Source organism: Frieseomelitta varia, unplaced genomic scaffold, assembly GCF_011392965.1.
Source record: "Frieseomelitta varia isolate USP_RPSP 00005682 unplaced genomic scaffold, Fvar_1.2 scaffold_361, whole genome shotgun sequence".
NCBI lineage: Eukaryota > Metazoa > Arthropoda > Insecta > Hymenoptera > Apidae > Frieseomelitta > Frieseomelitta varia.
The window spans coordinates 25,052-39,307 of NW_025110103.1; the positions used below are offsets into that span (position 1 = coordinate 25,052).

Here is a 14,256-nt window from a genome sequence, read left to right on the forward strand (position 1 = left end):
GGGCAATTACGTCGAACAATAATGCAGACGCTATCCGTCTAATCGACCTATTGTGAGGCTTTATTGGATCCTCCCTGGCCCCTGAATCCTCCTCGAGCGCGATTTAACAGCGGTAGCTCTTCTCTTCTGCCACTTCTTTCTCTTTCTCGTGTTTTGGCCTTGCAACTGATCTCGCTCACCAATCTGACTTGCCCAAAATCTGAATGCCCTCTGTCCGAGTCTGGCTCGAATCTTGAGCTCTTGAGCTTTCCAACATCGTTGACCATCCATATTTGGGTGACAGCTTCATTTACTAAGCTCATTTATTATTATATATTACTTATTATAAATCATTTATTATTATATGTTGTTATATATTGTATATATACTTATTATAAATTATTTATTATATATTAAGTTTCCATTAAGGTCGCGTTACTCGCGTGGGTGACGATCTTATTTTTACACTTTTAGAAAGTGTAATGGTATTTAGTAGAAAAACGAGTATTCGACAGTAAATTACGATTAAGTAACAACGTAGCAAATTATTTTGAATGTTTGAATGTTAAATCATTTTGAAGTAGCCACGGCTATTTTATTTACACAATACGTACTATAATAATGATTTGGAAAACATTTTTAAACAATGCTGTTGTAAATTCTCTGAACGAACATTCTCTATGCTCGAGGTATGCAAAGAATGTGTAAAAAACTAACCTAACTTGACAAGCTAACACTGGAGAGCATTGTCCGTATTATAAATCGAACAAAGGAATAAAAAGACGAAACAATAAAGCACAAAAACAAAAGAATGAAATGACGAAAGACGAAAGAAGCATGAAAACGAAACAGGATGTCTGAGGAATAAGTCGAGATCGTAATAAATCTATCGCAAGAAACATGCTAGATTTCCTCTCGATCAACGTGTCAATTTCTCTCGGAAAACTACTGAGTTCCCACTCGTTCGATCATTTTTTATAAATTTACCGTGTTATCATTTATTATAAATCATTAATTATTATATATTATATATTATTTATTATAAAGCATTAATTATTATATATTATATATTATTTATTATAAAGCATTAATTATTATATATTATTATATATTATATATTATTTATTATAAAGCATTAATTATTATATATTATTATATATTATATATTATTTATTATAAATCATTTATTATTATATGTTCTTATATATTGTATATTATTTATTATAAATCATTTATTATTATATGTTATTATATATTATATATTACTTATTATAAATTATTATATATTGTATATTACTTATTATTACATATTATTATACATTATGTATTACTTATTATAAATCATTTCTTCTTCTTCTTCTTCTATTTTTCTTTAACGTCGCATCGACAGCGAGGGTCATTAGCGACATAAATCATTTATTATTATATATTATCAATTATCATTACAAATTTCAGAAGCTAAACGTCGCACGAGTTTCCAAATTCCACAGTCGACAGTTTCATCGTTCCTCGACTTGGCCATCGTCCACCCTGTCTGGCTATCCCTTTTCCCGCCTCAACTCCATTTTCCGTTTGTATCGCCGCTAGATGTAAGACGCGTCTTCAGCGATATAATTAACCGAAGAAGTTCATCGGGCTGGGAGGGGGTGGGTTGCAACAGGTTTCTTTCTGGGCGGGGTTGCACGTTCGCAACAAAGTCTCGAGTCGGCAACTTCCCTTTCGAGGCACGACGAAACTTGCTCGATCATCCTTGTCCCTTGTCGTCTCGCGAGCAAACAGCGAGTCGATGAACCGGGTTCGAGCTTCCGTTGTGTTTCGACGGTGGGAACAGGCTGGAGGGTGGGATCTTCGTTCGACGTAAGCTCGTCGAGAGAGGGTGAACGACTCCTCGTCGATGTACGGATTACTTGGAGAGACGACGAGAGATAACGAGGAGCGAACTATTTATCGAAATACCAATTTCAAGCTACCAGCTTGTGTGCCGTGGAAATTCCTTAGCTCGTCTCTTTCTCAACACCTTCTACACCCGAGACGTACGTACGAAAGCGTTACTTACCAAGCAATTTCTGCACGCGCTCCCACCGGCTTGGATTCTCAGCCAGCTTCACCAAAAGTTTCAGCAAGTTCTCCACCAGCGCGTCCTCCCGAGCCTAGCCAACACACAACGCAACGATAATTCATTATTGTATTAACTGCCGAAAGTAATAAACCGAACCGAGGTTGTAAAACTAGGTGAAACACAGGTGCGTATGAGAGAGAGAGAGAGAGAGATAGAGAGAACGTTCAAGTTCAGTCCTGAGCAGATTACTGGGAAAAGTTTCGTGTAAACGTTTGAATATTTATGAAAATTATTATTATTATTGGGAGAAGTTTAAACGCTTGAATGTTTTTATGAATATTTATGAGAATGTAAGTGCGAATGTCTGACAGATAAATTGTAAAATATCGGGCAAACACCGATACTTTATTTTACGTGGTTGTCTTAGATTTGTTTCTGTCTTGGATTTCAATTAATCAAACGCACCGTCGGTATTGTCTGAAAGATTAGGAAAAGTTTCGTATAAAGTTACTATAAATGGGAGTATAAATACTATTCTCGCGGTAGATTTTCTTCTGTTGGATTCTAATTTAAAGGTCGCACGCATCGTTTATAAGCGTTGGTACAGCATTATGGAAGTTTGAGTAGACCCGGAATAGAAGATTATCAGGGAAATTTCCACATAAAGCTATTAACGAACAAGAGAGTGTGAGTACAACGTTATCGTGAAAAGTCAGGCGAAAAGTATTTTGCACAAGAAATATTTATCTCATAAATTTTTTTCTGCTAGATGTTAATTTAAACGCGCCACCGTTCGTAAGTGTAGAAAAATCATCAGTGAAATGTTTCGCGTAAGGCCACTAGAACTCTTTGAATATTTATGAACATGAGCGTACGAGTGCAACCGCGTGACAGATAAATTATCGCCAAATAGAGAGCATTCTGCACGTTTGCCTCGTAAATTTTCTTCTTTCCTCTCTTGGATTTTAATCTACGTCGCTTTCCGCGGGATTCTCTGTCTCTTTGCCTCTCTATCAACAAACATTGCAAACCAGCAAATCCAGCACGGACAAAATGGAACTCGTCGACCAAGTCGTTGAACGGCGGTAATTTTCGAAACCGGTGGCTCTCGAGGGAGAGACTGAGAGAGAGAGAGAGAGAGAATTTTTCCTCGCGGCAGTGCGTTCTCTCGCGTCTCGCTTTTCCACTCGAACGTGTTTCGCGCAAAATATGCACGCAACACACGGCCGCTCACCGCCAGAAATTCTCGTTGCTCGACGATCATTAACGACTCGACGGAGTCGTGAGCGAGCCGCTCGGCTGCAGCGCACGCCACGCTGCTCTCTTCATTCGGATTCACACGGCCTCACTTCTATCCGCCGCCGTCCGTTTCAACGTGAGACCGTCCGAATACTGAATTACATTCAGCCCCAGTGTCATTTCCCAAGTTGAAACACTGCCCCGATTCACTCAACTTTTTAACGAAACCTCCTTCCGAAGCGGAACGCGCGCTGCTCGAGCTTGCTCGTCCGAAGGGAATTGCCGCTTTCGTATTTAAAAGTCGAATTCCACCCACGTGTTTGTTTTGTCGATAAAATTCCAACACGCGGTACATTTGCGGAAGATTTTTCTATGATACGCGTTCGAGCTTCAAAAGTTTTGTCTATCGGACGCCGCAATGTAGGGAAAAATAGGCTAACATTATTGTTTTTTTTTAAAAAAACAAGAACTTTGATACGTAACTGAATTGTGGTATGATATTCTGGAGTGGATATCCTACGATATTATGTGACAAGTTTCATTACATGTTTCGTGCAGACAGAGTTTAAAAATTTCAGAATTTGAGGAGTTTCAATGTTCTGTGAGTGAAATGATTGGTTTTTCCTTAGTATTTTCTAGTCTTTATAGAGTATTTTGACGCTTTCTTCACCTTTTTTTATTTCACACTAGTATAAATATTTAATGTACAAATATTTAGTATTTGTATAATTATTTTCAAAGTATCAATATTTAATGGTTAGTAAATGGCTATAGAACAAGCGACGAGTATTTTATTTGCGATTTTTTCGTTTTTATTAATTACGATAGAAATAATTCTAACTTTTTATAAGGTGCGGTAACTAGTAAAATCTTATAAAAAAATTAACATAATATTACAAGCCAAATATAACAGAATTTTATATTTGTTAAAATATAAAATTAACTTTATATTTGTTAAAATGGCTGAAAGTAATTGTTTTTACTAATAAAAATAAAACTTTTATAACCGTATTGCATTTTATACGTCTTTTAATAGGTTTTACCCCCACAGGGGGTGCGTTTTGTATATTTCTAGAAAATTTTATTTTCCCGCGTTTGTTTTATATACAATTTCTTCCAAACAAGTTTGGTCACTTTCTTATTGCACAAGGTCCAATTAAAAGATCTAGATCTTTGTACGAATATTTTTTTTGTCACGAAGTTAAATACATTAGGTTACCCGAGTTTACCCTATTTTCCCCCCTGTTTATTAGTCGGATATCGAAGCGCGGGTTCGCTTACTTTTCTGATCGAGAAGTTTTTATTAGTCTCCTGCGAATCTGGCGCGTATCGAAGAAATTCGATAAGCACGGAGGACTCGACTTCCGGTCTCGTGTCCCTCGTAATTTCCGTCCGAGGATTCCGCAGACTCTTTGCGCGCTCTTGGAAAATCGATAGTCTCCGATCAAAAAAAAAAAAAAAAAAAAAAAACATTTAGAAATGAAGAAGAGAACGAACGAAGTCGTGGATAAACCGAGTGTAGATTTAGCCTTCGGAGAGATCGGTTCGATAAACGTTTACGACGGTGTCGCCAGGAGGGTCGTGTCCCTCTGCGCTTCGTAATTTCCGCTCGAAACTTTCCGCTCCACCCTGGTGTTTCGTGTCGAATCTCTCGGACCAGCGGTGATAATCACAAATCACGGGAATTAAGATTAAGATTAACAGCTTGGCCTCGTGGTCCTCGCCTCTATTTGATCGGTATTACCAATCGGTAGTCTGTTTGAACAGGTGCATCGTGTCCGCAGACTTTTGCGTAATACGTTCGCCACTCCGAAGAGTAAATCGACAACCGTAGTAAATATCACGCGCTGAATCGTAAGGACAAGATTGATTACTCGAACGATTAACTGCGATTGAAAGATTGAAGTACAGGGTGGAAAGATAATTTTGTCCGTGACTATCATAGATGAATTCTGTATCTTCGATTTGATGGAAAAAACGTGTAAAGAATCTGTAAAGTTGATCTTGAATTTGAAAGGTTAAGAATTTTTTGATGGGCCAATCACTTCCTACTAAAATAAATAAATAAATATATAATAAAAGTAATTTTTTAATTATATACTTATTATATTTGTATAATATTATATTATATATTTATAAATATTATATTCATATATTTATATAATATTGTATTATATATTTATACATTTATATATATTTATTATATATTTTAAAAAAATATTTTTTTACAGATTGAAGTACATTGACTTAAGTTCATGTTTGGGCTCAAGTTTAATTTAAGATTAACAAAAGGTTTTCTCTCAAATTTTGATTTTGTTTCATTAAAAAAAAAAAAAAAAAAAAAAAAAGAAAAATAGGCGGCAATACATATTACACAGGCAAATAAAATTATTTTCCATATTACGTTCTAATATTGCATTAATCCCTTCACGCCGTTGTTGCAACGAAACAAATTCAGAAGCATCGACGTTCACTCGAGTTATACGTTTCTACTAATCTTGGTATCGATCACTATCGGCAAAGTTGTTAGTCATCGATGGCATTCACCGTGTGCTAATAAAATCGAGCACGTTTCTTCGCTTCTCTTCTAATAAAGATCGACAAGCTCTCTATCCTTTTCGGTTTCTCGTTCCAAGTTTTATTAAGCGAACAGCTATCCTGGAGGAGCGTTGCGTTCGCAGCTGCGAGCGCGACTCAGCAAGGGGAAAGGTTATTGAATTAGCTGGGAGAATGCGAGCCGTCGTGCAGCCTCCGCGATAAGCGCGCGATTGCAGGTCACAGCCGCGGTAATGCAATGGCCGGCAGGAGCGCGAGACATCCTTGCGACGCGAGAAAGGAACGCGTCCAATCTGAACCCGGCCAGAGCGAACCTTTCAACTCGAATTGTTCCCTGCTTTCTCTTTCCCGTTGCCTCTACTCCGTCCTTATCCGTGTTGCACCGTGGCGTTTATCGATTTCTTCTACGATTTAAACTTTCGAGCGTTTCACCTCACTTTCGGGGGAAAAAAATGTAAAGCACTCGCGTGCTTGATTATTTTTATATTTGGGCGAGACGAGTGCATTTGCTGCATCGCAAGATTGAAAGAGATTACGACGGAACGTCGAGATTTTCTTTTGTCGTTGCTTCTTTTTTTTTCAATCGTGTTTTATGTTGCGAATATTTTATTTATTTTTCAAATTATTTATTTGTTTGTATTCTTTTTTATTTTATTTATTCATCGTTATTATTTTAGTGTTATTTTGTGTAATTACAATTGATAACAGTTATCTTTTCTGTCCTAAAGTGTGTTAAAATTACGAATGTGTTTTTTGCTTTATCTAAGTTTTACTCTAATCGCAATTCTATTTAAACGCAAATTTTTTTTTTTACTACATAATTCTTTCTTCTTGTTATTTTTTCAAAAATCATGTTTTATTATGAATATTTTATTTACGCAAGCATTTCTAATAAAATTGTTAGTTTGTAAAAAATTATATGTAATTACAATTGATAACAGTTTTCTTTTCTGTCCTGACGTGTCCTAAAGTGTGTTAAAGTTACGAATGTGATTTTTGTTTTATCTAAATTTTACTCTAATCGCAATTCTATTTAAACGCAAATTTTTTTTTTACTACATAATTCTTTCTTCCTGTTATTTTTTCAAAAATAATGTTTTATTATGAATATTTTATTTACGCAAGCATTTCTAATAAATTTGTTAGTTTGTAAAAAATTATACGTAATTGCAACTAGTAACACTTTTCTTTTCTGTCCTAAAGTGTGTTAAAGTTGCAGAATGTGCTTTTATCTAAATTTTTTTTTTTTTTTTTTACTACACAAGTGCGCTCCTGTGGTTAAACAAAAAAGAAAAGCCATCTACTCGACATCATAAACCCATCAAGAAGTGTTGAAGAGCGTACGAGAAAACACTGCAAGTTAATTCAAACGATTATTTATTTCCTGGCGGGATAAATAACTGGAACAGCTCCCGAGATGATTCTACCGAGATTCTCCTCTTAAGCAATTGGCACGTTGCAACTCGGTGAAGCTCGCGTTTCTCGCGCGAGCTGCTGCTTCGAAATAACTCAGGAAGAAATTACGCGAGATTCTTTGACACGGCGCGCCGAGTTAAAGGATCGGCCCGAGTCTCGGTTTCATCGTCGTTTCACATACCCCCGACTAATTCAATATTCCTAAAGCGACTCGTTCGCCACCGTGCTGCGATTACCGCGACAATTGGATCCACGAACGAGGTGGCCGCGCTTTTGTCGCGTCTCTTTGATGGAACTCGAACGCCCTCCGTAAAAATCTCCCCGGCTTTCCGGAGACGTTTCAAAGGAGAACTCTCTTGCAATCACTGCGTTTCCGAAAATTACGTTCGCCCCAGTAGTTTTCCCTAGTAGCGTCGTAATCAAGCTTCAGCGCTGTTTATGTAATTCGTTTGTGTAAGTCGTAATGGGATTCAATGAAATTCGTAAGGCAAAATCAAGATTTTGAACGATCTAATATCTTGATTCTCTCGAGAAACATTGTCACATTTTAGAACAGTACTTTGGAACGAAAAAAGAAATTGTCATCGACTGTAATTATATATGATTCTTTTGATTTGAAATAATGTCAATAGAGATTTTGACGAACACGTCGTAACAATCAAATATCTGGACCCTCTGGAAATATTAGCATTTTTTTATAATTAATATTGGCAATTTTATGTTTAATATTGGTATATTAGCAAATATTTACATTTTGGAATAATTTAGAAAGAGAAATTGTCATCAATTGTAATTATATATAATTTTTTTGATTTGAAATAATACCAATCGAGATTTTGACGAATATGTCGTAATGAAACAAATANNNGGATCCTCTTGAGAAATATTAGCATTTTTTATAATTAATATTAGCAATTTTATGTTTAATATTGGTATATTAGCAAATATTTACATTTTGGAATAATTTAGAAAGAGAAATTGTCACCAATTGTAATTATATATAATTTTTTTGATTTGAAATAATACCAATCGAGATTTTGACGAATGTGTCGTAATGAAACAAATATCTGGATCCTCTTGAGAAATATTAGCATTTTTTATAATTAATATTAGCAATTTTATATTTAATATTGGTATATTAGCAAATATTCACATTTTGGAATATTTTAGAGTAAAAGAGAAATTGTCATCAATTGTAATTATATTTGCAATAACACAATTTTACAATAAATAACAACTAGAAAATTTTACTATCACAATATTTATTTCAATTCTAAATTTCGGCAAATGCACTTACTCCACTCGTGTGTCGGGTATACTCGTCGCAGTTTAAAAAGAATGAAACACTAAAATTCACCCTCGAAATGGAATAAAACGCTCAAAGGGTTGACTATTTGGGTTGCAAATTATATTTTAACATGCCTTGGAATTTTCAATTCACGTTGAACGTTTCGAAACTCGTTACGAGTGGCGTGAAACAAAAAAAAAAAAATGGAAAAAATTGGTTGACCAATTCGCTTACCAAGGGATCAGCGAAATAATGCGAAAACAATTGTTATTTCCCGGGAGGTGGGAGGTTAGCGCGGTGGTTTCCGGTATTCCGGAAGCAGAGAGGGCACGTTCTCTCGCGGTGTCGTGATTCCGTTTCATTTTCGAAAGCAGCGGCGGGGGAACGTTGTGTTTTGTGTGTGCGACAGGCAACAAATAGCACCGACGTGGTCGTCGCGGGGAGAAGAAAGCGCGGAACGTTGCCCCAACGCGATAAAAGAAAATCTTGCCGGTGGTTGACCGGCTTGGAAGCGCAGCTCCGGCATTTATCATCGTGTCGCGTTTTATTTCCTCTCGGTTGCCCGATCATTCCGCGACTACTTTCTCATTTGTATCCGACGCGAATTCTTCTCTCGCCGCGAGCATATGCAGTGTCTACTTTTAACCCCTGACGCTGGCAAGACTGGTTCGCGGACCATAACGAACGACCGAACCTTAGACAATAATTCGTCGCTCTCTTTTTCTTGCAAACTCGTCGGTATGACATCACTGGATAGAAATTATTGAGAAGTAACAAATTTATTATTTGTATGCCTATTTTGTTAAATGTACTTAAAAACTGAGGAAATATTACAATTTTGAAACGAAAAGAAGATTAACCATTTGTGCTGGCAACTGATTGCGGACCATAACGAGCGACCGAACCGTATACAATAATTTGTCGCTTTTTCTTTCAAACTCGTTGGTATGATATTACTGGATAGAAATTACTAAGAAGTAGTAAATTTATTATTTGTTCTGCCTGGGTTATATTTTAATATACTTGAAATTAGTATATTAAAATTATTTTCTCAGTATTGGGAATACATTTTACCTTAATACGAATAGTAATATTTAGAAACGTTCGGAATCTCGAACAGAATCTCTTTTCCTTGAAAATCACATTTTTCAACACAGTTTTATTTTTATTAAACGCCTTGACCGTTTGCGCTGGCAACTGATTGCCATAACGAGTGACCAAACCGTATACAATAATTCGTCTCCTTTTTGAATTCATCGGTATGTCAATGGATAGAAATTACTGAGAAGTGATAAATTTATTATTTGCTTTGCCCGGGTTATATTTCAATATACTTGAAATTAGTATATTGAAATTATTTTCTCGGTATTGGGAATATATTTTACCTTAATACGAACAGTAATATTCAAAAACGTTCAGAATCTATTTTCCCAGAAAATCACATTTTTCAACACAGTTCTATTAAACGCCTTGCGCTGGCAACTGATTGCGGACCATAACGAGCGACCAAACCGTATACAATAATTCGTCGCTTTCTTTTTGGTGTGATATCACTGGATAGAAATCATTGAGAAGTAACAAATTTATTATTTGTTTTGCCTATTCTGTTTTACTTAAATATATTTAAAACTGACAAAATGTTACACATTCGTAACGAAAAATTCTCATCGTGCGTGGAACGTTATTCCAGCGCACGAAGTTAAGAAAGAAAGAAGAAGAAAGAGAGAAAAAGAAACCGTGAGATTGCTCGTCCCAAATCCAAGAGCAACGTCTCCGCAGTCCGGATTAAAAAATGACGCGTACACTTTTGTAATTTAAAAATTTAATCCCCGCCCAGCGAGGACGGGAGAGGATTTTCTTAGTCGAAGAAAGCTTCCCGTCGTGCGCGTCGAGGGGGTGGCGGCGAGTCATTTTTCAGACGAACCAGACAACGTAATTGTAAACTGTTCGACTCGCCCCGGGACGAGAGGCAATTTAAAGTTTGAAATCCAATCTTTGCCTTTCGCGGCGAGTCGCGAGGGATGCAGAAAGACAGAGAGAGAGAGAGAGAGAGAGAGAATGAGAGAGAGAAAGAGCTCATCTAAAATCCTTGGTAAGAAACGAAGGGAACGACGAGTCGCGAGCGATTTCATTCGTCGCGAAAGAAACAAGCAGACAGCTGTTTCGTTATGAAGACGAGACAGTTTGAGATTTGAGAAAGGATGGACGGTTCGCTGGATCGAACGATCGCCCCGCGGGATCAAAGTCACACAGCAGGTGGCTGAAAGGACGCTTTGAGCATGAGCTGAAGCCACCGAGGTCGGTTATTGGCCCCCGGGAACATGGTGCCTAACGGCTCGCAGACCGGAGTATCGATTGCGGATACGGTGCAACCCTTTGAGATCGACCACGCGGAACCGATGAATATTTTCTCCCCCATTTTTCTCGCACTCTCCGTTCCACTTTCTGTTTATTCAATTTCCACTCCCGCGCCCAGCACGGGCTCTGATTCCCTGTCCCGTTCCGGGTTAAAATCTCTCGTTCGCGTTACACGTGTTCCTCCTGCTTAGATCTACTTCCTACTGTTTTCATCGTTTTTCTCTTCTTTTTTTTCCAAATAAGACATTTTTCAGATTCTAAAATTAAAATGTTTCAAGATACCTCTAGACGTCGCGGGAAATATTCGATTAAACGAAAGAAAATTTAAGTCGACGCTCGACAAAACAGAGAACAGCAGAAAAAAGAAGGGGGGCAAAGATGATCCTAAAATTGGAACGTTTCAAGATACCTTTAGATTGCAAAATTGTTGCGGGAGCAATTCGCTTTTGTAAATAAGCTGGCCATGTTTCTTTGAAAAAACAGGATTTTGAATTATCGAACAGCGAAGGCGATAAACGTCGCGGGAAATATTCGTTTGAACGAAACAAATTTAAGTCGACGCTCGACAAAACAGAAAACAGCAGAAAAAGGAAGGGGGGCAAAGATGATCCTAAAATTGGAACGTTTCAAGATACCTTTAGATTACAAAATTGTTGCGGGAGCAATTTGCGTTTATAAATAAGCTGGCCATGTTTGAAAAAACAAGATTTTGAATTATCGAACAGCGAAGGCGATAAACGTCGCGGGAAATATTCGTTTGAACGAAATAAATTTTAGTCGATGCTCGACAAAACAGAGAACAGCAGGAAAAGGAAGGGGGGCAAAGATGATCCTAAAATTGGAACGTTTCAAGATACCTTTAGATTGCAAAATTGTTGCGGGAGCAATTCGCTTTTATAAATAAGCTGGCCATGTTTGAAGAAACAAGATTTTGAATTATCGAACAGCGAAGGCGATAAACGTCGCGGGAAATATTCGTTTCAACGAAACAAATTTAAGTCGACGCTCGACGAAACAGAGAACAGCAGAAAAAGGAAGGGGGGCAAAGATGATCCTAAAATTGGAACGTTTCAAGATACCTTTAGATTGCAAAATTGTTGCGGGAGCAATTCGCTTTTGTAAATAAGCTGGCCATGTTTCTTTGAAAAAGCAGGATTTTGAATTATCGAACAGCGAAGGCGATAAACGTCGCGGGAAATATTCGTTTAAACGAAACAAATTTTAGTCGACGCTCGACAAAACAGAGAACAGCAGAAAAAGGAAGAGGGGCAAAGAACCAACGCGCCCTGGCCATTAATTATAAAACGATTAATTATTAACGGGGAAAGTTTCGGACTAAACTCACCCCTAACTCTCGAAGCTTCTGGCGTTGCTCCTCCTCGGTCGCGTACTCCGTCAGCAAGTAGGATTTCAGATCTTGTAAAATTGTTTCTTGCCTCTTGTCCAACTTCTTTGGGCCGTTCGCCTCGGACTCCGAGTATCGATTGTGCCCGACGATTTCACCCTCGCCTCTCGATCTCTCCGCATACTCTGGACCCTCCGATTCTATCGACTGAAAGTACAAGAAAAAGAGGAAGAAGAGAAAGAAGAGGAAAGGGGAAAGTTCGCGGAAATCTTTCTCTAAAGCACCGAGTGCATTAACTACCCTGTCAAAGTATAACAGTAAAATTCCAGTTTCTCCGTATTCACGGTGCAGGGCTTTTTATATCGCTCGTAAAATTCCATGTGTCGATCAGAGCCATTTTAGGCGACACTCACTCTTGTTTTTTCTTTTTGTAAACAAACGCCGCACTCTTTATGGGCGCAGTTTGGTTGCACAGATCGTTGCATTTTTCGCGACGAGTAAACTGTCACTGAATTCAGTTCAAAAGATCGCTCAACCATCACATATTATTCTTCCTCTCCGCACATGCACAAACATCCCCAAAAAATGTATCGAATCACTATAAAACTCTTAACTTTCTGTTTTCAAAATCAAAATAATGAAATAATGCGTATGCATTTCATTTGGGACACATTGCATGTTGAATAAACTAAAATCAAAATTTCTTTAGCCAAGGAACTTTGAAATTTCCTATGTTTCTCTTCAGGAGAATTTTTCTCGATTCTAAATCCCTCTTGGTGTTTAATTTCTTAAAACCCCGAATGAAATAATAAAAAGGAGGAAGTTTCTTTAAACTTGACAAAGAGCCCGGTTTCGAACGTTATTAAAATATCTTTGTTATTGATAAAAGTTCACGACATTAATTGATAATGAATTGCTTCGGTCCGTGACAGTGAGCGTAGAGTTGGTTGTGTGTTTTTAGTCAGTGAATAAATAAATCGATTTACAGCGAATAGAAAATGATCGATGAATAGTTCTACTCCGGAATAGAATAGGAGATTCGTGAGGAAGTACGTCCACTGTAACCATAACTTAAGAAGAACGTATCTACATACGTTTTAGGTGAAAACGAACGATATTTCTCTTAATTAATTCGTAAAAGTTGACGACTTTAACGCTAGAACTACCAACCGAGAAAGTATAATATTTGTAGCAAAGAAATTAAAGCGCAAGGTACGAGAAAAAGTTAATAATACAAAAAAGAATACAATCTTCTATTGATATATTTTATTAAAAATCACTCGAGCGTCTGAAAGCACAGTGTTATAAATGTATGAAATTTCCATAAAAAATTATGAATTAGTCATTTTGATCATTTTGGTAGTTCTAGTGTTAACGGATAATAAATTGCTCCGATTAGTTCACACTCTGACAGTGAGCATGCATTTACGATCAATGCGTATTTTTATTCTATTCATCGTCAATAAATAAATCGTAGATCTGCAACGAATACAAAATGGTCGATGAATAATTCTGTCACGAACAGAATCGGAAATTCGCGGGGAAGCACTATGTCCACTATAACCATAACTCATACGCAAGAAGAACGTGTCTACATATGTACAGAGTGGAAAGAAACGTTTGTCCGTGGCTATCGTAGACGAATTCTACACCTTCGATTTTTGATGGAAATACATGTAAAGAATCTGTCGCAAAATTAACCTTGACCTTGAATTTAAATCTAAAAATTTTCTTTTTCTTTTTCTTTTTGCATTGTACTCTACTCATCACGGACGTAAAACTTTTCCAAGTTCGCAACCTAATAGTTCTTTTGAAAAGTGACAAAAAATCTCTTAACAGCGGATGCGTGAGTTCTAACAGCGACTTTATGGATGTTTATTTTACGTAATTTTCGCAAGTTTTACTAACATTTGATTTAGTAGTTATTTTGTAGTTGTAGCATCAGTGTGAGTCTAAATAATCAAACGATAAAACTGTCAACATTATTCGAAATATAAACATTACGTAATATAGACA

The 14,256-nt window shown here is 37.0% G+C and overlaps 1 protein-coding gene across 1 annotated transcript in view; it reads right to left on the reverse strand.

Annotated features, from left to right (window-relative positions):
* LOC122530895 overlaps positions 1 to 14,256 on the reverse strand; it is a gene marked incomplete at its 5' end in the record, with an annotated part of 37,903 nt that overhangs the window by 15,586 nt on the left and 8,061 nt on the right. The window contains 2 exons of the mRNA XM_043658275.1: positions 2,036 to 2,129; positions 12,241 to 12,447. Of these exons, the coding sequence (XP_043514210.1) occupies positions 2,036 to 2,129; positions 12,241 to 12,447 (301 nt within the window). The remainder of the gene's footprint in view (positions 1 to 2,035; positions 2,130 to 12,240; positions 12,448 to 14,256) is intronic.